Source organism: Exophiala oligosperma (genome assembly GCF_000835515.1).
Source record: "Exophiala oligosperma strain CBS 72588 unplaced genomic scaffold supercont1.2, whole genome shotgun sequence".
Lineage (NCBI taxonomy): Eukaryota > Fungi > Ascomycota > Eurotiomycetes > Chaetothyriales > Herpotrichiellaceae > Exophiala > Exophiala oligosperma.
Genome location: NW_015622819.1, coordinates 4,260,995 through 4,286,517, shown reverse-complemented (window position 1 = coordinate 4,286,517; position 25,523 = coordinate 4,260,995). Strand labels below are relative to the sequence as shown.

Here is a 25,523-nt window from a genome sequence, read left to right as displayed (position 1 = left end):
GAAGACCCACTAAGGACTTAGTATTTTTTATTATCTACTAGCTTAAAAAAGTTAAGTAAAAGCTTTATTATAATGGCTTAATAAAATTAAGTAGAAGCTTCTTACTTTGTTATCCTATTAGGCCAGAAAAAAATGACCTTAATATACCCTAGGCGTACTGCCCTAAGAAAACTTTATAGCCACTCAAAAAAAACGAGCCCTAGGCCGTACCTTTAAAGAGAAAACTTTTAGCCTCTACGCTTTAGCTTTATAACTAATTTGTCAACTGAAAACTGCGGGTCCGCGTTAGTAAAAATTGAGGTATAGCCGGGTAAAAGTGAGGCTTATCTCCTAGTTAGCGGCATTATCTTCGTTATAAATAAGTATCTTATAGAACTAGGGGGCTAGGTTAGTTTTTTTCGAGGCTAGGCTGGAGCACTACGTACCTTAAGTATGTTGTGGCAATAGATACTAACTGAGCCGGCACACTCCCTATTCTATAGGGCCCCATTAGTTTTTTTTGAGGCTAGGGTTAAGAATCTCATACCTTACCCTTAGTGCTTTTAGGGTAAAGGTTATACACTATAAGGCACTCCTTAAGTAAAGTGTACTAGGGTTTTTCGGGTCCGCGCTCAAAACTTTTAAGTGAGGTCTTACTTACCTTAACTAGATAGTCACACGCGAGTAATGGGTTAGGCTTATAGCTGTAGATAACCTCGTTAATAGCTATAGGACATAACTAGAAAAAAACGAGTTAGTTCGGGGTTAACGAGGCTTATCTTTTTTGAGCTGACTTACCTTGCTACCGCGATAGTATAATCAGCACTTAGTGCGTATAGCTATATAGGTTTTGCCTCGCCAAAAGTGAGCACTGCCCTAGAAAAAACGAGTTAGTTAGGCTTCCCTACGGCCCAAAAAAAAAGACTTTACCCCAGCTTCTTCTCTGAGGTGAAGTGCTTATTAATAGACGGGCGGTGCAGGCAGCCGTAGCCATCCTCACGCCACTCCTTAGCCTTAGCTCTGTTTTTTCGAGTTAGCACGTGTGCGCCTTAAAACAAAAGACTGTGAACTTACTATTTAATGCGCGAGGTGCCGGGCAAGGGGAGAATTAAAAGGACCGAGCTTACGGTCAATTTTTTCGACCGAGAGGACTTAGAGGGAGTGCTGGGCGCGGATAATATCTTAGACCAATTTAAAAGGGTGCTGGCTAGATTTTATTGAGTCAGTCTTACTGTGAGTACTGTGAGAAGGGCCTTAATCTTTTCGAGGCACTCCCCACTGACCTTACCTTAAAAAGATCAAGGGAAAAGAGGGGCTAGTAAGAGGGTGAGCAGAGAGAGGAGAGAGGGGAGGGGAGGCCCCGCAAAGATTGAGGGGCTTAACCTACCTAAGTAATGAGAAGATATGAAAGAGGAGAAGGTTAGTTAGAGCGAGTGAAGGGGGTTTAAATATGAGGCCTAGCTTAGTAGTTACGCTAAGCCGCGCGTAAGCGTCTCATAGTGTATCTTAGGAGGCCCTTAGTGTTATGCTATAGTGAATAGCGCGCGACTAGGTGCGGGTATAGATACTAAATATCGGGGGATTGCCTATACCATGTGACAGTGAATAGTGGGCGCCTATGTTTAGATGATATTATGACTAATGAGCCTGGGGTGCTTACTTACCTTATCGCACTTATCCCCCTCCCTTAACATTTACGAGCCTAGCCTCAAAAAATTCGAGGTAGGACTTAACTAAAATGGGGCGCGAGGGGTAGTGTTAAGGGCGCTATTAGGTCGAACTTAATAAGACTACCACATTCCCAGTCACCTTAAAAATATTGACGCTAAGCTTAACTTAGGTTAGGGGTATAGATTAAAATATTTGGACATGATTAAAAGAGGGTTCCTAGGGGTGGCAGCAGCGGTGAAGAGCGCCGGGAAGGAAAAAAATAATTGGGGCCTAAATATTAATAAGGCTTAGCCGCGAGATTAACCTTAACCGTTAATAGCTATAAAGAGTAATAAGCTACTCTAACTCCATAGCTTCTTATTCGATTTTTATAAGACTCCTAGGGGGGAGTAGAGGGTACCAGAATAAATACCTTCGGCCGAAAAAGTTAACGTGGAGAGTCTCTCTCTAACGTTTAGCATTAAGTTAAATCGCTTATCTTAATAAGGACGACCTATGTTCTACTTATCCCGTTATAGTTAAGATAAAAAGGATAATAGTGGCGGTGTTAACCGCGTTATAACGTTTAGAGAAAGGCCCTATATAATCCCATTAAGTTTCGAGTGAATTAAGTGTTCAGTCATTCGTTTCGAGCGGGATCCTCACTAGGTCACCTAGGTAACTCAGGTTTTCAGGGTTAGTGATGTGGCGAGAAGAGAGGAGGCCAAAGAAAGAAGAAAAAGCGGGCCATTTACTGTCACTGATCTTAAGAGGCCGCCGGCTAGAAGAACCGGGCAAAGGCCCGGTGGGTTCCGCGCGGAAATCGAGGAAAATAGACCGACGGAACTTATTGCCCCTAGATTCTCGCCCCCTACTGGTGGGTTTTGTCGTGCTAGTAGGTAGGTTATAATAAAGTAAGAAATATAGCCTAGTGATAATTTGAGTTAGTAATATAAAATAAGTATATAGTAATATAATATTTATAGTAATACTAGACATAACTTTAGAATCTATTAAGTAGTTATAACCTTATTTAAGGAAGAGAAATCTAAGTAGTTATAACTAATTTAATACGTGATAATTAAGTGTAGCTATAAAATGTGATAGTAATTAGGTAAAGGTGTCTTACTCACTTATCTATCTTTCTCACTTATTATTTATATTAGCTATTATAGGTTAAATACTTATAATTTTTAATCTATTATAATATTACTCTTTCTTTTACTTATAATAACTATTTAAGGGTTTATTAATATTTAATTATGTAACTAGATATAAGAAGGACTTAATTAAGGTAAAACTATTAAGAGAACTAAGTTATATCGTAATAAGGAAAAGTATAGCGTAATAAGTCTTTATTAATAAATAACTAGTTAAGTAATAACTAAATAAGAACTTAGAGAGCTAAAGGATTAAAAGCTTATAAAGGGGGGTAAAGATCTCCTTATATAAATGTAAAGAAGGGTCTATATAGAAGGCTTTAGAATAGGATAAACTAGTAATTATAAATTAATAGTCTTACTATATTTAGCCTTACGTAATATACTTAGCCTTATATAGTATACTTAATCTTATATAGATTAATAAGTTCACATTTTTAACTTTAAATAGTTAATAACTTAATATAGTTAATAATATAGTTAATATATAGTGCTTCTCTATTTACTTCTATTATAATATAATTAATATTATTAAAGTATTATATATTTAGGGCTTATAGTCACTAGAGAATAATGTACTTATACTTAAGGAAAAGGAGCCTTACCTTATTACTTAGTTATTTAGTTATACATTATATATTATATACTTCTATATATACTATACTTATTTCTATTTACATATTTTAATATTATAACTAAGACACTTATACTGTTTTCTATATATACTTATTATAGCTAATTAATAGCTACTAAAAGATATCTTTATTATTTTCTAGTATAATATATATCACTTTTTAAGGATAAAAGGCTAAAGAGAAAAGAGATATTATTATAAGTAAATAAAATAAAGAATAAATAATATCTTAAAACTTTATACTAAGTATATTTACTAAGTATATAACGCTAAGAGAACTTAGGGAAATCATATAATTATTATAGACTTCTTATATAAGGAACTTCTCTTTTTTATACTTTAAGTTCTATAACTAGAGTACCTAGATAGAAAGACTAATTTTTATTATGTTATTACTTTATTTATTCTATAGATTATTCTTAATATCTATTTATTCTATAGGCTATTCCTAATATTCTTTAAGTCTTATTACCATATTAACTTCTAGATAATAACATGAATAGGCCTAGAGAATAAGGCGTTAGAGATTACCTTAATAATGAGCGCCTTATTAGATAGAATAGAAAGAGAAATAAATGCTAAGCTGGGGTAGTAAAAGAGTGTCTTAAGGCCTATACCTGTAAAGACCGTTTTAGCGGAGTACTCTGCATGGGAGGTCCTTAGCCATCTAATAGATACCATGTAACCCATAATATAGATATCTATAGCTTATCTGTTTCTAACGTAACGCTATGGAATGACCTTCCCAAACAATCTCTCCAACAATCTGATCTGAAAGCCAACCCACCAATACTGTAAACCCGCCCATAACTGGGCAAACCTACCTCCCAAAGTCCACAGTCCAAACATTCGCGAATAATAAAAATTCAATGTCACACAGTTCATGACCTCCGTACGATACTGCCTCCAGGTAATTTTCCCCTCCACCGCATCCACAAGATGTAACGCCTGGCGGGCGGCCTCATTCGTCGCTCTACCGGAATGCGGCCTGGCCATGCAAAACGCCTCGCCCACCAGTACGACATGCCCGTCATGAAACACGCACTCGGGCGCGATGAAGTCACTGACGGCTGTGATGAACGGGCGATCTGAGATCTTCTCCACTATCTCATCGAGCGGCGGCGGGAGTGTCTTACGCGCGACATCGAGTTGAGCTTCCCAAGCATCCGGATCCATTTTCCCGGGCGGCAGCGTCCAGCGGTGTACTTTGCCGTCAACGTCCGTCATAGATTTGACATACACCGGGCTGTTTGCGGAGCAGTAGTCGTACCAGACGAAATTGACAAGTGTTTCGTCCCCGCCGAAGCGCCCGTCGTCGGCGGGGATCGGGTAGGTCATGGTATACGCCTTCACAGCAGGGTTGGCGATCACAGGCGCGATACCGGGCTGGTAGATGTCTTTGGCTAGGGCAGAAAGTTGATTAAGGGGTATTATGCCGCGCCATGCCATATAACCGGCGTACTTGCGTAAGACGGGACGGGAGGGAAGGAGGAGTTTGCGGATTGTCGAATTACCTCCGTCAGCGCCGATGAGGAGGCGTGTTTTCAGAGTGTGCGAAGTGTTTGTAGAGAGGTCGTCGTAGTGCACGAGAACTACTTTCTCGGATTTCAGATACTCGATTGATGTGACCTTGGCTTGTGTTTTGTATACCCCCTTGCCTTCGTCAGGGTAATCTGACGCATTCGGGGTTTGTTGCGGGCACACCGGCGTGACGAAGCGGTCGAAATGCGCTCGCAGTCTGTAGAACAAGATAGTCCAACCTGTCATAACGCCCGGGTATGGCTCAACTCGTTTGATCTCGAGCTTGCCATTGACGGAGTCGTAAAAGTGGACTTGGTTCATCGGAGGCCCAACATCGTCGAGAGAGACTCCAGCACTGTTAAACAGCTTACGAACTTGGTCGGTCAGACCGATGCCGGCAGCTTGTGATTTTCGGATATCAGAGTGAAACTGTTCGAGGATCGTAACGTTGTAGCCGCGTCGTTTGAAAAGGACACCGCTTAGCAGGCCGGCTAGAGAGCCTCCGACAATGACCACATCATGGATGTCTTTCTTATCGCTCATCGTTGCGTTGGCGAGAATTGATCTGTACAGCAGCAATGGCGAGGCGAGGAAGGGGCAAGTATTAGCAGAACTGAAAAGCTGTGCCTGGCCCGAATTTTTGTACTTATATAGAATCGTTTCACTACTCCCACAGGACGTAGCGGCAAATACCCCGCGAATGGACGATGTACGACGCATCAGTCTGATTTATAATTGCCGTCAGGGCTAGGCTTAAACGACCAGCTTTCAATACCCGAAGCCGTAATGCAATACCCGAACGTGTCAGCAAATGATCGACCCCCCACAAATCAAAATATCGCGGGGTAGTGTGCGTGCGAGGTACGATGCTGAGAAATCAAGCCAATGGCATCTTACATCGAGAGTGTTGGTGACGTGCTGCGTACGCGGACACGGAATGATTGACACAGACAGCTTGTGCAGGGTGCATGCCGTATGTCTGTAAGTTTCCAGCTCAAATACAGCAAAGATACCGTAACAAGTGTCGGTATATCGCGGGATCAATTGAGGTTCCATGTTTGCTTTGAAAGCATTGTACAAAGTTCTGGTCGTACTTGGTCAATTTCCTCAAACACGTTACCATGCTGAGATAATTATGCATTGGGATTGTGGCATTATCAGGGCATTATGTCGTGGTCTAACCCAAAAGCACAGGGTAGGTCACCAAAATAATATCAAGGACGAAGGCAGGATCAAGTTAAATTTTAGATTCAAGTCGACCTTGTTTTCATACTGATCCCTATTCTTTCGTCTCAACATCAAGCCAATTTCTCAGAAATTGACAGCCATGCGAGTCCTCATTGTTCTAGCGCACCCTGGGCGAGAATCGCTTAATGCGTCTCTGAGTAATGTCATGGTCAAAGAGCTACAGGGTGAAGGGCACGAAGTGCAGGTGTCAGATCTGTACGCTATGGGCTAGAAATTAGATATTGATCGAGAGGATTTGCCCGCGTTTCCTACTGACAAACCTCTACGTGTCGTAGGGGCCTTATATTAAGCATACTTCATAGCTTCTCTAACTAACGATGTGGTTAGGGAGTAAGAGAAGCTTAAGGGAGCAGATACAGTCATCTTACAGTCCCCTCTATGGTGGTACGCCATGCCTACTATCCTTAAAGAGTGAGTGAATCACGTCTTCTCCTGTGGCTTTACTTATGGCGTAAGAGAGTATAACAATAAGCATTAGGGGGACTAATTTAGTGAGGGGGTGTTTACCGGTAAAGGGGCTATGGTAGTAGTTATTATTAGTGGGTAGGAGTAGTATTACTTAGCATATGGTATTAGAGGTCTGATTAAGGATCTGCTGTTCCTGATTAGTTATGATATACTATTCTACACAGGTTTCGTGGTGTTACCCCCGTTCGTGGCCTACCGCGTTAACCGCTTTAATAAAGCTACGTTTCAGAATACAGTAGACTGTCTCCGCGACTGCGAAATTCTACTGTCACAGCTACTATCCCTTGTCAGTGCCAGAATGGACGTGATTACAAGATCCTGACCATGGTTCTACGCCAAGATATCAGTGAAAGGTAAGAAAGGTTCAGGATATATTAGGCATTATTATCTGATAAGGCAACCTAAAGGGTGCCTATCCGTGGTTGCACCCACGAACGACACTGCGACAGAAGGCGGCACTAAGGATCTCGCAGATATCTCTCTGCTAACTACTATTGACAAGCTTATGTAACTTTATTAATACTGTCACCTTACAAGCTTAATCCATTAATTCCTGTGTAACGATGCCACTTACTCCAGAAGAGTGAAGCAGTAGGAAATTTCCTGCACGGACACCATCCTCGTAACAGGTTATGCTGTTAGACGTTACTCGGCTTACCTTCCTGCTTATCTTAGCCCCAGATAGCTACCTGAATTCGTAACTTGATATCGTCTGCGGCTATTACATGCTCCGACATCAACCAATAGTTTACTCCTTTAACCCGCCATCTAAAACGTAGATTTATGTTTGCCAAAGAAGCCTTGCATCCCTACCGTCTATCTCTTTTCATGCGATGTCACATGCTACATAGCCTGGGCAATTAAAGTCTAACTGGCACTTCACTTATAACTTCTACATGAAAACTACCTAGCCCCATTGGCCTTATTTCGAGCGAACACGGCACGTCGAGACAATATAACCGCTCGAAAGACCTCGAGGCAGTCATGAACCAGAATCTGCTCGCCCTCGAGAACTCCTGGTTCCGAGATATCGAAGATCGTCTTGGCGATCAATTTGAAACTACTCTTTAGTGTTATCTCCGTGGTCGCACCGAACCTGAGGACCGAATCGTAGGCTCAGTGCCAGCGTTAGGCGTAGGCAATGGCTAGTTATGTCTTCCCGAAACCGCCGGGGCTTCCTAGGACCAGTTATCGCTGCCGAGGAGACTCGCCATCTGGCTGTAGAATGTCTTTGATAGCGTTAAGTTCAGCCTCGCGCCCGATGAAAAGCCCGGAATCGTTGCGTGGTACGTGACCGAGGCACAGTCTGACCGGTTTATAAAAGCTGAAGCCAAACTTCTCCTGAAGCGGGTAATGGTGGTGCACTACTGAATATATATATTAGCGAGCCAAAGCTCAAATCTGGTAAGAGTGGCAAAACTAAGCTGGCGAAGATATTTCCACAAGTCAATTTGCTAAGACATTTTAATAAATAGTTAGCACATAAGATATAGATAATTTAAAATGTGGGAGAGATTTAAAGTCTTAGTTTAAGGGTCTTTAGCATGAGTTAAAGAGTTATAAATATAAATATGTATATACACTATTAAGAATGTGATATAAGATGTAGACATAAAGAGATAGAGAGAGAGTGTGTAAAGTCATGTATAGATACTACTACGGTCCAAACGAAAATAGTAATACGTTAAATCGTTAAAAGTGGTGAGAGACAGATGGATTTAACTGGGTACGCCTTAGACTGGTCACCAGAAAAAAGCATCCTCACTTCTTTTGTGGAGGTACGTTGCTCCCTTCCCGCAAAAAGGCATACTAACCAGAACAGGGAAGCAGCTTGTATTCTTAACCTAAAGGCATGCCTGGCACGACGTTAATCAAGGCGGGGACTCTTTCTCAGACCAACATTCCAATTGTAGCAGAGACTTTCGTGACTTGACGCCGAGATTATGTTTCTCCTGTTGCCGGCGCTTAACAAGTAGATAAGATGCCCTGAAGGGGTTTCTTAATGCTCTAAAGGCTGGAAAAGTTAGGTCAAAATCAGATTGGACATGTGGTTTACGTTTTATGGATAAAGGGGGTGGACAGATTAGAATCACTATATTAGAGCTGCCCTCCCTGCACAGCTATACTAGTCGCACCGTTCTTCACGAATAATTTAATAAGGAGATCGTAGACTCTTTATTCTGATTCAACGAACATATCTTACTAATTATGAAATTTGTCAGGTCGAGCTTAGCCAGAGAGACCGGCTTTTTTGGTATTGGATCCACTTCTAGCCGCTTTAAAGACAGCCATAAAATGGATGTAACTTTGCGGTAGACGACCCGGTTCAGTAATTCATGATTAAAATTCGGGTTTCCGTCGTTTCAGGCTTCTGTCTGGCTGCCGATCCAACCGACACAGAAATTTACTGTCATCTTAAAGACTCGACAAAGTTTGCAACATTCTGCGTTGACTCTTGAGCATACCAAACCAGCGTCGCATTAGAAAGATACGCACTTTAAGTCAAAAATGGGACATCAGGGGCCTATTTACCACGCCACGGCAACAGGTGCAGCAAAGAGTACGGTTAACTGTCACCAGACCCCGCAGGATTTGATATTCTGGGCGGGTTGGGTAAGTGTGTACTCCCAGAGCATACCTACATATCTAAGAGTAACATATAGTTTTGCCCGTTCACTCAGGTCAGCGAAACTTTCTGAGCGTAGACATCTGCGTGATGAAAGTATGAGATTAACAGAAGGATTTAGCGAAGTTGGATTGCTTTGGAAGAAAAACGTATCCCATATACCTATCATGAAGTAAGCTGAAGGAGAAGGATTTCAAATACCAGGTTAAACATGATTTCTAACCCCGACAGGTCAACCCATACCTGAAGGAGGAGCATTTTCTTGGTGAGTGTATTATGTCCAATAAGACCTAGAAAGGATGAACTAGAATTGTGCATATGCTCAATAAGTTACAGCAATCAGCCCGAAAGGCTTGGTCCCTGCAATTCAACACCATGGCAGACCACTTCATGACTCCATCGTGGTCAGCGAGTATCTTGAAGAGGCCTTCTTCGACGACAATGCCGCCTCTGACACCATCTTGCCCCCTTCCGATCCTTATCAAAGAGGAGTTGCACGCATCTGGATTGATTTTATTAACAAGAGCGTTGTTCCTCCCTTTTTTCGACTCTTGCAAGCTCAGTCAGACGAAGCAGAGCAGAAAGCAATGGCCCTCCAGGATCTGAAAGATGCTTTGGCAGCCGTCTCCTCTCAGGTCAAGGGGCCCTACTTCTTTGGAGATCAGTTCAGTCTGGTCGACGCGGTTATTGCACCTTGGGCAGTGCGTGATTTCATCCTGCGCGAATATCGAGGGTTCAATCGTGAGGAGGTCCTGACATGGAAACAATGGGCTGAAGCACTGGAGAGTAGAAGGAGTGTAAGGGAGACTTCGAGTGTATGAAGTTCCCCTCATTGAAATGAATCTGCCCTTGTTACTAACATCGCTGCTAATGACCTAGGATCCTGAGAAATATGTCGAATTTAACAAGACCTTTCTGAGAAAAGAGTCGCACAGTCTGGTTGGAAAAGCTGCGTTAGAAGGCCGAATACTTCCATGAAATGCTTGGAGATGCAGACAGAATGGCCAGAAGGCCTTTGTCTCCCTAGGTTACCTGAGCAAAGAATCCCTCGCAGATTCTTGATGATACAATGCCCCCCTGTTGATGCATACTACGTTGTTACCGGTCTGTAGACTTAATGATCATGGTATTACGTATGTGTTATGTTTCGCTCCACCTAGGGTGTCACTGCACGTAGGGTCCCTTAGCAAGTGGGAAGTATAAGAGGGACAATGTCTCGGGGAGCGTATAGTATATTGAGCGTGCTTGGTATACTAGAAGCGAAGTGATTATAACCAAAACATATGGGTATAATTGTGAACGAAGTTAACTACGTGGTAAAGCTATGTAATGACTGTGTTCATATATTCCCTCGCGCTCAGTGGTGCTCAGTGGTGCTCAGTGTTGCTCAGCCTAATCACTACTGATCATAACTGAGCGCAGCTAGTCAGGGACTCACCCCTAGTCACATCACGTGACCTCTGGTTTAGTCACCCCGAGCTCTCCTCGGTATTTCCTGCCTCGTGGGGTTAACAGCTGTCGTCACAGCTTTGTCTACGGCCTGTAGGCCAGGCCTGTAGGCCAGGCCTGTTCGTAACAGTATGATATTAACTGTTCAACACCACAGGAGTTATTTCAAATCCCGATAAACTCGGTTATCCAAGAACTTGCCGTGGAACAAGGATGATTGGCTGACATTCTGGCGTCTCCGGAAGCACTAGTTACAAGGACCGACCTCGCACTCATTTCGGATTTTAGATGGGCAAGTTAGGTTAGCATCAGCTGGTTTTTAAGGGGTGACGTTTAGCTCACGAAGATATCTCGGGAATTGTTTTATCATTAAGCTTCACCTGAGACCTATCTGCGTAGCATTTGCGTTAATTTGCGTCATAGAGGTGGGCCTTAAGCTGCAAAGTTGTTAGCGATAATTGCATATACTGAAACAGTCCGAGATAAGTAAGACTCGTTCGTTATAGCGGCCAGATATCATTTGGTCTAGTTAGTCAGTCAATTGCTCTAGGTCGTATAAGCTCCGAATCGTCCAGTGTAGGGCGCACTATACTAAACAGTCAAATGCATGAACGGGTAAGGCATGCTCGTAAAGTGGCCAAAGAGAGTTTTGGAGAAAGGGATCCCTGAAGAAATATATCTATCACATTGCCAGTAGACGTCCTCATGTCACTTCCCTCACATCACAATTGCTTTTCTCTAAACTTTCACATTTAAACCTCCAGTTCTTTAGTCGACCTCTAAGTGTTTAGATATGCAGACTTATCGCCAATATCATGCTCTGGCAGCGCGCCTTCGATTCCAGTCCAGGCAGCATCAAAAGAAGGGACCAAATCCAAGTCTCCATTACCACTCATTTGTAGAGAATCAGGCGTCAGAGTCATCTTCTCGTGGTTCGTCTCAGGGGCAATCAGATATCGAGTATGAAGGATTGCATCTGCATGAGACCTCGGAGTCTCTCCATGGAACATCCACAAGGCTAGCGAATGCCCTTCCCGGCATCATCGAGGACGATTCTCATCCTACCAAGACCTTTCTTGTTAAGTTCGAAGGCCCTGATGATCCTCTATGTCCTCGCAACTGGTCGCGGACGAAACGCATCTTATACACCTTCAACGTTGGTCTTATCGCCCTGGTTGTCGGCACAGCAGCCTCAATCGATTCGGCCGTCATTCCTCAAGCGGCAGCGGACTTTCGGGTCAGTGAAATTGTGGAGGCTCTTGCGACAGGATTGGTAAGTCGGACGCAAACAATCCTCTCCTGGGAAGAAGTTTTGACTAACTTGACGTGATTCTGTTTCTCTTATAGTTCCTGTGTGGCTTTGGCATTGGTGCTCTGATTGCCGGGCCGCTGTCCGAGACCGTGGGCAGAAACCCAGTCTACCTGGGCTCTCTGACACTGTACATGTTCTTCATCATGGGTGCTGGACTGTCCCATTCGATTGAAGGACAGTTGATATGTCGCTTTTTGGCAGGGTTCTGTGGCGAGGCGCCATTATCCACAGTTGGAGGCTCCATTAGCGATCTCTGGGACCCGCTGCATCGATTGATTGCCTTTCCCATCTTTGCAAGTATGGAACAGTGCCATGATTCCCCGGCCTCTGCATTTAAGAGGATTACTGACACACATTCTCCATAGCATTCGGGCTGATGGGCCCTCTCATGGGACCGATCATTGGTGGTTTTATATCGGAGTCACACCTCGTCTCATGGCGATGGACCGAATGGACAACTCTAATCATGTCTGGTACACTCTTGTCCTCGCTATTTCTCTTTCAACCGGAGACATATGAGTCGATTCTCCTCAAATGGAAAGCACACCATCTGCGACGCATCACAAAGGATGGCCGCTTCAAGGCTCCATGTGAGCTCGACAGCCAGGCCACTTTCCCTAGGCGGATGCAGATGGCGTTGAAACGACCCTTCCTGATGATTATTCAGGAACCGACCATTATGCTCTGGACGGGCTATTTGACTGTGATATACATCATGCTGTTCGGTTTTCTGGATGGGTACACATACGTATTCCAGGACACCTACTCACTGTCGCCAGGTATCACAGGTTTGTTATTTGTAGGAATAGCTGTTGGACTCACGCTCGCATCTGTTGTCCTGACTCCGCTGGTTTTCCGATGGGCCAAAAAGGAGATCAACAACTTGAAATCACGAGAGAGTGGAGAGCTCAGTCGTCTTCCACCGGAGTTCTTCCTGTGGTACGCCATGCTAGGAGCACCAGCCATCCCCATCTCGTGTTTTTGGATGGGCTGGACGGCATACGCTAGTATTTCCATCTGGTCCCCCATTGCCGCATCGGTTCTGTTCGGTTTCGGGATCCTGTCGGTTTTCCTCTCGACATACCTCTATCTCATCGACACCTATGAGGTTTATGCCGCCAGTGCTTTGACCATGATCACCTTGGTGCGGTATGTTGTCTCTGGAGGAATCATTGAGGCGTCTATTCCCATGTACGAGAACTTGGGCGTACATTGGACTTTGACTCTCTTGGGGTCGATTGGCGTCACATTCACCTTTGTCCCATACATGTTTTACAAATTTGGCCCGCAAGTTCGCTCCAAGAGTGGCTTTGCAAAGACAACTTGATGTAACTTTTGACTCAACGAATGACCAGGTGCATACATCCCCTATTTCTTAGGTGCTGAATCCAACATCTTCAGAACAGTACGCCACCATAGTGGTTCAGTGACAAGTTTCCAGGCACATGAGCGAGCGGTATGACAAGACCTGCAGGGTGGGAAGGGGGGAAGTATCTGGCGAAATGGGTTCCATCCGTGATCTGATTTCTCAACTAAGATCTCGATTTTCCCGTGTCTCCTCAGTAATAAATGATTCCTTCTGCTGAAGAATCAGGGCTTCTTAAACATGAACGGAGAAGACTCAACGCACTTTCGTACGCCGGCACATTTGCGCAAATAGTGGTTTTCGATAGTGCATCGACGAATCGTTCTAGAAAGTCTTGGTCGTCAAGATCATTCCGGATCGATGAAGCAAGACCCAAAGTAAGGGCACTGCTTAAGGTGACATGAACGAAGACCCACGATCGTCGGATCGGGCAGCTCAACCTGAGAAGCTCCAAGTACGAGCGTAAGACGGAACGACATCGATCCAAATGAAGTCGTGCAAGTTCGCTGTCGTGCCCATCATCGCTCGTGAATAACGCAGGGCGGCATAAAGAGAGCATAACTGAATCTGAGAAAAAAAGGAAAAGGTAGTGTTGGATATAGTCATCTCGATTCAGACAGAGAGAGATATTCCGCATGTGCGGTGAAGACTGAGTCTCGATTCGGTTGATGGATTCCCTGTACTTCCAAATTGTCGACAGAGATAGAGGCTTCCCGGAGGCCTTGGCTCGGTCTTGAGCCTGGCTGATTTTATTTGCTATCACAAACAGATGATGGCAGCTGTCCGAGAAATTGTACAAGCGTTCTTGGGTCGAATCGGGGGTCGAACTAAGTGGCAGGTCTTCCAGGAGAGTAATAGCCAGTGGTCGGTCGTAAGATAGAGAGACCAATGTATCCTGCCATATGAGTGATCGCCTGAAGAAGTCCCATTGAGATTAACCCAGAGCATACCTAACCAAGAATGGGGCAATAGCTCACCAAATAAATAATCCGACGGAGGCCTCCTCTCGATCTTTTGGATTGGTGATTATGCTTGGACCCGGTGAACGATGGATGCCTAAAGTCTGTGCAAGACGGATAGTCAATCCTGTGTATCGTCAGCATTAGGCATGGCAGTCCATGTTGAGAAAGAAAGAAAGAAAGACCACTGTCCATTCTTACCCAGTACGGACCAAGAAGCTCCAGCATCTGCTTGATTTCTTAAAAAGTTGACCAGCATGATGAGAGCTTGAATAATCTCAATGTTAGGGAATGAAATGAAGTTACTCATTTTCAGACACTGGAAGGAGCAGCAGGCTAAAAGGTTACCGACAAAGGTCAGCATTTCGTTTAGAAGAGGACCTTTAGCGAAGCCGTGTACTATGTACGCATGGCCTTACCAAATACACGAGCCTTCATCACTTCCAAGCCTGTTTGCGAGGATGACAGTTGTACGCCACAAGCCAGGATGCCGAAGAGCACGGCAAACCACGAAGGGGTACAATGAACTGGGGGATTGGACAATGCGTCGGTTAGAGATGTCGACCTTTTCTCGAGAAATTGGTTCAATGTAGTCTCAAATCGGGGGAAGTCGATGATCGAAGGTAAAATCCGAAACAACGAGTACCGGCAGAAGCGGAAGCAACTTGAATGCATTAGCAGCCGAGGAGGAAGGAAACATCAGAATCTGTGTCGTGGCCCGGCGTACCTTAACAGGGTTTCATCTTCTGGCAAAGCACTGAGCACCTTCTCGGGTCCATCTTCAGGGCCCCATAGGTTGGTAAACGGAAACCCGGAGCTGGAATCCTGGAGACACAGTAGCTCAAAAATGGTTTGAGGGTTTGTACGCCGATTGAAAGACACCGATCGCGGACCTTGTTGTTCTTCCTGGCGAGTATTCAGACTTTGGTATATAGAGAGAAGATGGGGCAGAGAGTCGGGTCCGACATGTAACTTGGAATTGTATGGTGGCATAGGATCGATATAAAGCCCCTGGCCTCGTTCGCAATTTGCCCATATGTTGTGGCTACATTGGGAGTCGATGCTCCTCACGCCCAAATCTTGGGCGTGATTCATTGCTTCATTGCAAGTGAGTGGCTGGATAGTGTAATCACACAAATCTGGGTGTCCACGGACACTACAGCTCCCACATGGCTCGCTGAGATCACATTTGACCTTTCTCCGCCTGCATGGATAGCAGGCTTTGGTAAGACGGAATCGTCGGCGCTTCCTGAGTTGCGCGTCAATTTTGAAGGTATCGGAGTCTCTCATCGAGATTTTTTGAGGCATAGCTCGCAAAACAGGAATGTTTGGAAATGTGCAGTGTTTCAGAAACCGCCCACTACTAGGTACTTCCGAGAAAAGGATCGTCGTTCAAGGTGATTAGCTAATACTAAACTCGTGAAGCTCCGGCGTTTGCTTTTATGACAGAGGTACCACGCAAAAGCCGAGGCCCTCGATCTCATATCTACTTGGCTAAAGTGTAGTACGTAAGGACTGCACCATATCTTTTCTTATCTTCTTGATTGTGATTTCAGTACTATACGTCTTTGATTACTGTAAGAGGGACTTTGGTTTCACCTCGAAATAGCGCCAGGCTCGCCTTTCCCTCAAAGAAACTTCTGAAATTAAGCCACGTGCTGGTGTGAATGATTTGGATACATGGGCTTAATGAGCAATACCATGTATATTCGCTCGGCGATAAGCACATCATTCTGTTCAGAATATTGACCGCGGGGATTCAGCATTCAATGTCCTTTGTAAAGGGATGAGCCTCACTCTTGATTAGCACCTTGCGGAACGGCGACATCCAATGCGCAGCTTTCAAATCATTACTCAGTTCTTAATTCTAGGTACGTAGTAGTCTGTTCTCGTTCCTACACTGCCGCAATTTTCGGGTTTACTTTTGGAGCCTTTTCTGAGTACCTTTGATAATGCTTTAAAGGTCTAACACTTCTGTAATCTCTGTAAACGTCCTCGTTCACTTGTAACTTCCTGTTAATCTCCGCCGCTCAGTTATCCTTGCTCCCTAATACTCGTACAGACCTCCGCGATATTCACAGGGTGCCAGATCAATTCTGTAATTAGGACTGCATTACCCACTTCATTGCTTACACTAGGCGCGCAACAGCGCTATCATTCTCGCAAAATTTGATCGATTGTATGCCTCTCTATCTACTTATTGCTCCTTACGCTGCAGGAAAAGCAGAGATACTCACATCTCTCGCGTACTCGTCAGACAATCATAGCACCCTTGGCAGAACCCGCTGCTTTTCTCTCTATAATATAGGTAATTGATCTTGAAAAGAGTACTTACTTCTATAATGATACCTAGCTAATAAGAGACAATTGTCTTTCAGTGTGCTAACTTATAACTCGACCTACTTCTATGTGCTATAGTGACTCGTTCAGGAGAGCCACGAGGTGTCCAATACCTAGCTATCTCCAGTGTCAACTATGGCTTACTCGTACGAGTTTTTCTTCGAGCGAGGGCACCTTCGCGCGAAACTAGAGAGCATTTCTTCTGTTATGGGTCAATGCTCACTCATTAGTCTCCTGTTAAACCTTGTGATTATTCCGTCCGTACGAGATCCATTCGGGATGCTTTGTGTAATGTTAGCGTCTCAATGACTCTTCACGTCAGCTGAGAAAATATTTTTCGGCGTTGTATCGCAAATTCGGATGAAAAGCGGATACAAGAATGCTCAGTAAAGTATAAAGATCAGTAATGGCGCTCTTGCTCACCATTAGTATACCTCTCTCTATTGACACCTTTAACAAAACGCGAAGTCACACCCAAAGTGATATTTAACACAATATCTTCATGGCTGAGAAATTCCAGATTAAAGTAAGCATTTCTTTATAGAGATTAATTAACTACTACCTAACACAGGTTTTCTTAGGGCGATACTAATAATCGTCAAAGTTCTGGCGGTAATGTGACCCGAGAAAAGCCTACCGATATTTTCGGGTCTGAACATGACCTAAAAGAAGAAAGCGATGCCGAAAGAAGCTTCATCATGAGCGATAAAGAGACATTCGGTCATCAAGATAATCGTGCTTCAGACTATGAGTATGGCATGGGGTCAGGGAGACCAGCTAGTGAGGGGGAAAAGGGTGAAGGTTTAGGTCTTAACTCTGGTGATCACCATCAATCCAAGATGAAGGAACTTTTAGATGATGCAGGGCGCATGTTGCACATGGAAAAGCGAGGCAAGAAGGATTAGTAGAGGCACAAGGCAAGCCGGAATGGTGGAAACTGTCATTACTAACATCTATCACCGGATTCAGTAGAAGGGTCGCGTCTTTGACTCTCACACAATCGCAAGGCTTAGTAACTTATACAGTGTCAGAGTGGGAGACTGTAGGCATCATATCTTTAACAGAGGAATAATATCTCTTAAACAAGTCAAAATAACCCTAGACCCTTTGTATACATTATTGTGAAGGGTTGTTTATTCGCGAGGAACGCTAACTAGGTATAGTTTTATGCGCAGGAGACCTTAATATGTATACTGTGCGTACCTCATCCAGAAGATTAAAGGTATAATATACTATTGAACCTCGCAGCACCTCACCACTAATTACGAATAGATATGATTGGTGTTCTTATATGGAAATCGATAATTTGAACGAGTCTCTTTTCGCGTGAAGACAGCCGGATCCAGCATGGCGATCAAACTTACACCTTTGGAGGGAACAAGGGTAAGGTTCAGCAGTTTGGCATGATCGCAGCGGTGACTTAGCGAAACAAAAGCATTATTAATCTCGTGTACAAAACCCGCACATCTGTAGCAATTGAAGTTGGTCCGACTCTAAATCCGTCGCATCCGCTATGACGTTAGATTTTTTGCATGGTCTGCTTCCCGCTGATTGATATATGCGCAGTTAAGATATTTTCTTTGCAAAATTATCTATTCAAGAAGAGCTGAAGTAGTAATGAACCCTGGTAGAAGTCTCTCACTATGGACCAGATTCGAGCTGCGTACTTTAAGTGCTGCCGATTTCTTGTGGCGAGACCGAAGCCCTATAGGCTGGCGGGGACTCCAGAATAATAGTTTCCGAAAGACTCATATCATCATTGTCACTTGACATGTTGTTTTCGTGAGTATTGTTGCCAAAATCCGTGACCTGGCTACGATCTTCGCGGCTCAGTAGTGTGCTAGGCGTATCTGACTCGAAATTGACCAGCTGAATGGGAATTCCATTTTCCGTACAGGTAAGTCTTTCTTTCCCATAATTCATTTGACATTTCACATCCAGAGAATAAGACTGGAAAATATTGTATGTGCAGAATTCGGGTACGAGATTCGTCCTGTCTAGTATTGTACTAGTGGCACACTTGTCAAGGTAAGTTATCTCGAGCCCTCTCTCGGTCACGAAGCGAAAATATTCATCATTACCGTGGAACTTAGTTTTGCCATCGTAGTTTTGAAGCTCTAGCGGATCGGCCTGATGAACAGGGATGTTACATATTTCCTCGATTAGACAGATGCGTCGGCATTCAGAAGCTCGTACCGATCTGGCGCGGACTTTCGTATGCGAGACGAGGTCCAGTCTTAGGCTCCGTATCTGAATGCCAAAATGGGATCCATCTTTGCTAGAATGTGTCGCTCGGACCGCTACCGGGACTGGAGTTTGTGCTTGGAGATTGATGAAGTTCGGAAGCAAGATATGAATCGATAGATATAGATTATTGAGAGGGAGTGAGGAAACTAGGCCTCCATTGCTTGTCCCGAAAAGCTCCGGTGTAAGAGAGCGCATTCGATGTGCTCTGTGGGATGAAGAGCAGAAAAAGGTTTGATGGTGTGATTGGAACCGTGGAAGAGTTGACACTGGAGAGAAAGCTATTGTTGGCAGAGGCGGACGGACCGTAATTTCCGTGTATGCAGTCATATCCATGCCGGAAAGGAGATGCGAACTAGGTGGTTGAATCAATCTGGCCTGAATGACGTACTCAACGTGACAGTTGAATTTCCCTTTGTAGGAAAAGCTGGGCGGAAGAGGGATCGTTTCAGCATCACTAGATCCCCTCCAAGGAGATTCACAACTGAAGACGCCGTCGACGTTCGTAGTATTGGTTTCGTCTCGATAGAGAAAAGTAGAATGCCGAGGCAATTGGAAAGTGAATGGCCAGAAGAACGTCTGCCCCGCATAGAAATGAAGTCCTCTTAGAAGAATGATGTGTTTTCTGCAGAGATACCCGCAAGAACTTGCTCGTTTTCTTCCAGCACGAGCAATTAAAACCACTGAGCGTCCAAAAAATGACATTGAAACAGACTCTGCATGTCCTTCGCGAGGCGCAGCCAAAGTCACAACCCCGTTCAAATGATCTCCAGGGCAGAAATACCCACGTTCATTACCAGAGAGTACAATTCTGAACGTCATGGAGGCCGGTAACGTAGCGTGATGTATTAGGCTCTCAAGCGATATAAGACCTTCGTGAAGTAGGTCCAAATGTGGGCTACACTGGACGTTGGCATGGAGTTACTTTCGCACATATTAAAATCATGAAAATGGTCCTATAAGAGAATATATAATAAAGTCGATTTGTCAGAGTTGTTTTCGTTAAGGCCTTCAGCTGCTCATAGAATATCTTCTCCAGTCCAGAGCGCAAAGTGAGCATGTTATTAGTTTAGTCTCAGTAGGCCGGATTCTCTATGTTGATCATGAAAATCTTATGCTTGATTAGACGAGTGGTGTCAGCCCAGTCAGTGGGAGAGTCTCATGATCTCCCAATCGCGTTCGGAGCTTCATGTCTGTGGTGTCGTATGCTTTGTCGCACGAGCTGACGTAAAATGACCCTTTACTGGTGCTCGTACGAGCTCTCTGAAGCTCTAATAGGACCGCGTCATTCTCTCCATCAAATACATACTACGCACTAATTCAGACAAACCCATCATATGAAAGTTTGCCTTACCAACCTGTTGAAGTGGGTCTGCGCACGGCATAAAGTGATAATGCCCAAGAGCATCTTGTCTCTCACGCAGACAGAGACAGGTGAGGTATGATAGAGTAAGACTCATGGTCTCATACACGAGCCACTCCATGGTTGACGAGAACAGCAGACATATCCGGTATACATACAGTGTAAGAACAGTCGCATCTCCTGTACCTGTGACATTAGCAAAATTGTAGACCATTCAGAGAGTCAAACCTCGTCCGAAAGCCAGCTCGTGTTCTTCGTGCCGCCAACAACGTCCCAAATGAATGAACAGAGAGGTCTCCGTTCTGGAAACAATTGTATGATATATTTGATTCACCTGTGTTTGCTAACATTCAGAACCGTTCTCAGCACATGAACCGCGCATTGGTCGTCAGAATAGCCATGCAAAGGGCCGGATATTAACCTATGTAGGTGGACGATCGGTCTACATCTTAACTTCGCTTCTGTTAAAGGCCCGTTGCACTCAATCTTTAAGACTCCTGTCTACTAAGCTCTAACATTAAGGATGGCGAAATTATCTCCCAAGAAATTATCCTGACCCTTTAGCGGCCCATCGATTCTAATAGCTATTCGGGTCGTGATAGAGCAAAATTTCGCCTACTTTGATTCTCCGTGATTTGGCCCGGTATCTCTTTCAATAAGTGTAAGCTTTACAGAATGAAGTATAATATCTCGTGCGTAATGGCACTTTTACCCAATAGTGAGGTTTACGAAGCATTATGTAGTCTCTTCTTCTCCACGATCTTTCCCTTGATATCTCTTCTGCACATCCGAAAGTTTGAAGAGGATTTTAATGACTTCTAGGACGATATACAAATAGGAAATGTGCATAAGGGCGACTCTAGTCTTCTTTTACTTAAGAAGCTAGGCTTGGTCCTGGATATTCGGCCCACGGCCCCCAACGGCCAACTTTGGCCAAACCGCGGCCAAGGACCCTTGCAATAACAGCTAACAGCGAAAACATCGCTGTAAATTATCACCCCTTGCACGGGGAAACTCAGGTACCTTATGCACCTTTACAGCGAGATTTTTCCCGAGTTTCCCAGGGACCAACAATAGTGGCTAGTGATGCCGGGAAAAAAGCTCTCAGCCAAGCAAGGCCACACTTCCCCGTGACCATCTGTGGCCCCAAGCCCAACGCTTTCTGTTGCAGGTACGAGCCCGCACCCACAACCGTTGGTGACCAGACAATCACACTCCTACAAATTCCTGCGCGATTTCAAGAGAAGCTGGCCAAGTGGTCCATTATTGAACTGTCCGTCTCGCCCAAATTCCCCATTGGCGGAACGAAGGCTGTAAACGCGTTTCCCGCGAAGCCAAGTCTCAAGCCCTCTGCCCTTTAGCGTACGTCCTTGGTGTGGACTCATTTTGTGCCTGGTTTTAAGTCGGCCAAGTCGATGGCCCTAAAACGGTCGGGATCGAAAACCAGCATGTCTCCGTCATAGCCGACGCGCAATTGGCCCATTTAGTGGTCAACAAGCCTGGTTGAATTATGTGAGAGTAACTGCATGAGTTAAGGAAGAGTTCTCTCGACAGTCGTGCCCTGACTGTCGGTCTTCTCGGTGTCGGACGTGGACCCTCTGCGAAGAGTTCAGTCTAGAGCAGAGGCAGACCCAGGCCAAGAGACTAAATGCCACCTCAGGCGGTCATGAAATCGCTATTCGCACGGCTTATAACCTCCCCGTGATACATAGGAGGGTCAGCATGCGGAAGAATGTACGACAGCAGAAGTTTGGCTGCCACATGGAGAATGATTCGAAACAACCACGGAAATCGGCTGGTGAAGCAAGGGAGAAGACTCGTCTGGCAAGCAATGCTCGTCCCAGCTTCGGGCTAGGCTTTGCCACAGCTCCTTCCTGTTCCTGTTGTTCCGAATCGGCGGCTCGTCTTTGAACCGAGTATCACGCAGGAGAACTTCTTCAGCTCTCAGAGTTAAATAATGACAACAGGCCTCGGTGGAGATGTTGATCCCACGCTTCTGCGCATTTCTGATGATCGGTAGCACCTCCGCTGACGACACGTGTGCAATATAAACATGTGGTGTGAGAACCGCAATTGCCAGACGAATGAGCTCACGGACGGTGGTCGTCTTAAGCACTGGGGGCCGGCTAGTGAGAAAGGTCGAGTATTGGTACATGTCGGTCTGTAAAGGTTCGGGATACAAGATCGGAGGCCCCTTCTCACGGAGATCCTTATTAATATTGCCACCAGTGGGCTTCGCCATTGGAGTCATTTCCGCATGAAACATCAGCATTGTGGCCTGCGATGCAAGCTCAATCATGGCTTCTTTGATATTTAAAGGCGACACTCGGGGAATTAAGGCACCTACTAATCTAGCAAGATAATGATAATCGGTCAAAATGGAAAGGGTTCTTTAACTAACCCCGATGTCGACGAGTAAGCCTTTGTATCGACATACTCCTGCTTGAACCATAGGTCGTAGGTCTTTCTTGCTGCCGGAATGAGTCCACCCATGAATCCAGCGACCACCCAACACTTTCCCTGAGCAGCGCGAATTTTTCTATGATGACTGACCACGTTCTGGTGTCGAATTCAGTGCCGTATCAAGCACCGTCGTTATCCCACCCGCTGCATCAGCCTGGATGCCGGTGAAAACCCCTTTCGGCGAAATTCGACCGGCCTCATTCAGATGCACATGAGTCTCCAGAAGGCCTGATGTAAGGATTAAAGCACCATAGTTGATAATGGTACAGTCCTGGGGGAATTCTGGCCGCCGGCACTTGTACTTGTGTATGCAGATGATGCGACCCGTTCGTTGGCATATGGCAATCATCGCCGGCTTGCCGCGGCGTGGAAGGACGACATTTTCTGATGTGAATATGGTCCAAGTGTGCGAGCTGTAGTCTATATTTGTGATACAGGTTGCACCGTATGGGCACACACGTGAGCTATTGAAGTAATAAATGGGCAATATGTGTGCTGAGTATGAACAAAGAAGAATACGCAACGGGAAATTCTACGAGAAAGAGGTATTTATATGCGTTCTTTCAGTAACCCAGCTGAGTTAATTTTCTTCTCCTTCGTCGAGTGGATTCATCCTGAAAGGTGCAATTTACAGAATTAGTATGACATTCTAGCAAGCTGCAACCAAGGTTTACAAAAATATGAAAGGCAGAATGCTGAGATAGTGTCAAGCGCCGCATCAGTATTATATAATTAAACCGAATATCTTAACTTGAAAATTATGTTACGCATCAATTATACCACAAGGTCTTTTCAAACTCTACTCTATGAATTCCCAGATATTTAAACTAACTACGCTCAGATTAAGACAATAATGAGTTACACCCAGACTTTTAGATTCCCGAGAAGCTCGTCTTCCATAATCCAACCCTTAGTAAAACCAGCGATAATGAGCACTTTCTGGACCTTCTGCAAGTAGCTCAGAGGGAATATCGATAGCCTTCACCGTCCTTCCATCCCTCTTGTCACGTCTCTTGTTGTCAATGACCATCCACGCTCCCAGAAGCAGTGTCAAGAAGCAGCCACAGGCGCCAAACACCGCAGTTGTGATCAAGGCCGGGAAGTACTTGGGTGCGTCCTTGTTCTGGAAGACGTTACTGGAGACAACGCCCATGAGATTGGCCACGGGGACACCAATGCTTGTCAGCATCATTCGTTTGTTTTCGTCAGCAATGTTGTTGTTGTACCAAACATCTAGAATCACACTGGGAGCGCTTGTACCCCAAGTCATCATGAAACATGCAAAATAGGCGACGTTCAGTTGTGAAGTGACGTTGACCGTGGCGTAGATGATGAATCCGATAAAAGTAAAGGCAAAACCCAGGGCGACAAAAGGGAATCGCAGTCGTGTCAAGTCTGAAGCAAAAGACAAGATGAGCAGCATAGCTGCACCCGACACATTGGGTGCGACGGTGTATAAGTTGGTCTTCACCGTTGAATAACCCAGGCGTTTGACGATGACGGGTAAGAAGAGCGAAACTGATTGTAAAGGAACACCCAGACAAATCTCAATGCCGAGAATGATCCAGCTAGTTGGGTGCTTCAAGATCGCGACGGCAGATCTGAAATTGAACTTCTCACCAACGACTGAAGAAGAATCAACCTGGATCCGGTAAAAGGCGAGTTGCTTTTCTTCTGCCGTGAGGAATTTGGCGCTCTGTGCGTCGTATGGGAGGTACCAAAAGGCGAAAATGGCGAACAGCATGGAGCAGCTACCCTCAATAATGAAGAGGTAGCGCCAGTCGGCCAGGCTACCCGACTTGATTTGAAAGACTCCGTAGGATAAAAGCCCACCAAAAGCCGACGCGATTGACTGAGCTGCATAGAAGATGGCTAGTCGACGAGCTAGCTCTCCACGTCGGTAGAATGTGGTCTGGTAATAGATGACCAAAGGGAAAAATGCTGATTCGGCCATACCGAGGAACCAACGAAGGGCGAGGATACCGCCAAAGTTCTTTGCGGCAACCACCATCAGAGTGAAGAAACCGAAGCAAAACATCATGATGGGGAGAACTCGGCTCGGACCATATCGTTTGCCTGCGATGCCGAGGAAAGGAGCTGTAAGCACATAGGGGATGAAGAAGATTGAGAGAATCAAGTTGTATTGATCTCCTTTCAGACCCAGATCATCTTCGAGACCGGCGGTTTTCGCATTACCGAGGTTCGACTTATCCAGAGAGTTGAATAGATACATGACTGCGAGAGTAGGCAGGATGCGTAGGTCAAATTTCCAAACCAGTCGTCTCTCCGCCACAGCGTCGATAGCGATGCTGGCAGAGACCTGACGAATGTTGCCAGCTGCAGAGACAGTCATTACTCCATCATCCAATACCTTGATATCCTTGCTATCTGTTAAGGGGTCTGCCTCGACTCCTTGGTTCTGTTGGATCGACATGTTGGCGCAATAATAGAAACTGTGCCAAACCCGGTGGAGGCGGAGAGGGCAAGAGACCGACGATATAGGCCGATAGAGGACAGATGGGTTGCTGAACTGCTGAGTGTCGTTGAGACTTGTTCATGAGGCAGCTTCAATGCTCGACAGTGACATCTTATATCAATGCTGAGTCTACAGAGTAGCTAAGCTGCAGATCCTTTTGACCTAAATGTTTGCGCTTGTTGGGGCAAAGCTCGCGAGGCTGGTCCCAACACGGCCAACAAAAGTGGAGACGCGCAACGAACCTTGATAGCCACCTTTTCCAGCG

At 45.0% G+C, this 25,523-nt stretch overlaps 9 protein-coding genes across 9 annotated transcripts; 3 read left to right on the top strand and 6 right to left on the bottom strand.

Annotated features, from left to right (window-relative positions):
* Positions 1-818: 818 nt before the first annotated feature.
* Positions 819-1,673, bottom strand: PV06_02868 (uncharacterized protein; the record flags this gene model as incomplete). Its single annotated transcript, XM_016403606.1, has 3 exons — positions 819-855; positions 910-992; positions 1,644-1,673. 3 exons carry the CDS (start codon positions 1,671-1,673, stop codon positions 819-821), a joined length of 150 nt encoding a protein of 49 aa, XP_016267503.1.
* A 2,479-nt stretch (positions 1,674-4,152) lies between these two features.
* PV06_02867 (uncharacterized protein) lies at positions 4,153-5,487 on the bottom strand (the record flags this gene model as incomplete). Its single annotated transcript, XM_016403605.1, has 1 exon — positions 4,153-5,487. The coding sequence occupies one exon, from the start codon at positions 5,485-5,487 to the stop codon at positions 4,153-4,155; it is 1,335 nt and encodes a 444-aa protein (XP_016267502.1).
* A 3,532-nt stretch (positions 5,488-9,019) lies between these two features.
* PV06_02866 (uncharacterized protein) lies at positions 9,020-10,398 on the top strand. Its single transcript, XM_016403604.1, has 6 exons — positions 9,020-9,273; positions 9,324-9,341; positions 9,408-9,458; positions 9,518-9,551; positions 9,623-10,101; positions 10,166-10,398. Exons 1-6 carry the CDS (start codon positions 9,169-9,171, stop codon positions 10,262-10,264), a joined length of 786 nt encoding a protein of 261 aa, XP_016267501.1. The 5' UTR covers positions 9,020-9,168; the 3' UTR covers positions 10,265-10,398.
* A 1,068-nt stretch (positions 10,399-11,466) lies between these two features.
* Positions 11,467-13,374, top strand: PV06_02865 (uncharacterized protein; the record flags this gene model as incomplete). Its single annotated transcript, XM_016403603.1, has 3 exons — positions 11,467-12,008; positions 12,083-12,344; positions 12,413-13,374. The coding sequence occupies exons 1-3, from the start codon at positions 11,529-11,531 to the stop codon at positions 13,372-13,374; spliced, it is 1,704 nt and encodes a 567-aa protein (XP_016267500.1). The 5' UTR covers positions 11,467-11,528.
* A 1,397-nt stretch (positions 13,375-14,771) lies between these two features.
* Positions 14,772-15,467, bottom strand: PV06_02864 (uncharacterized protein; the record flags this gene model as incomplete). The annotated part of the gene is made up of 2 exons (XM_016403602.1): positions 14,772-15,036; positions 15,100-15,467. 2 exons carry the CDS (start codon positions 15,465-15,467, stop codon positions 14,772-14,774), a joined length of 633 nt encoding a protein of 210 aa, XP_016267499.1.
* Positions 15,468-17,145: 1,678 nt separating this feature from the next.
* PV06_02863 (uncharacterized protein) lies at positions 17,146-17,808 on the top strand. The gene is made up of 2 exons (XM_016403601.1): positions 17,146-17,238; positions 17,294-17,808. The coding sequence occupies exons 1-2, from the start codon at positions 17,215-17,217 to the stop codon at positions 17,615-17,617; spliced, it is 348 nt and encodes a 115-aa protein (XP_016267498.1). The 5' UTR covers positions 17,146-17,214; the 3' UTR covers positions 17,618-17,808.
* A 368-nt stretch (positions 17,809-18,176) lies between these two features.
* On the bottom strand, positions 18,177-19,888 carry PV06_02862 (uncharacterized protein). Its single transcript, XM_016403600.1, has one exon. The coding sequence runs from the start codon at positions 19,776-19,778 to the stop codon at positions 18,381-18,383; it is 1,398 nt and encodes a 465-aa protein (XP_016267497.1). The 5' UTR covers positions 19,779-19,888; the 3' UTR covers positions 18,177-18,380.
* Positions 19,889-21,127: 1,239 nt separating this feature from the next.
* PV06_02861 (uncharacterized protein) lies at positions 21,128-23,275 on the bottom strand. Its single transcript, XM_016403599.1, has one exon. It carries the CDS (start codon positions 22,616-22,618, stop codon positions 22,037-22,039), a length of 582 nt encoding a protein of 193 aa, XP_016267496.1. The 5' UTR covers positions 22,619-23,275; the 3' UTR covers positions 21,128-22,036.
* Positions 23,276-23,483: 208 nt separating this feature from the next.
* On the bottom strand, positions 23,484-25,368 carry PV06_02860 (uncharacterized protein). Its single transcript, XM_016403598.1, has one exon. It carries the CDS (start codon positions 25,214-25,216, stop codon positions 23,693-23,695), a length of 1,524 nt encoding a protein of 507 aa, XP_016267495.1. The 5' UTR covers positions 25,217-25,368; the 3' UTR covers positions 23,484-23,692.
* Positions 25,369-25,523: the final 155 nt, after the last annotated feature.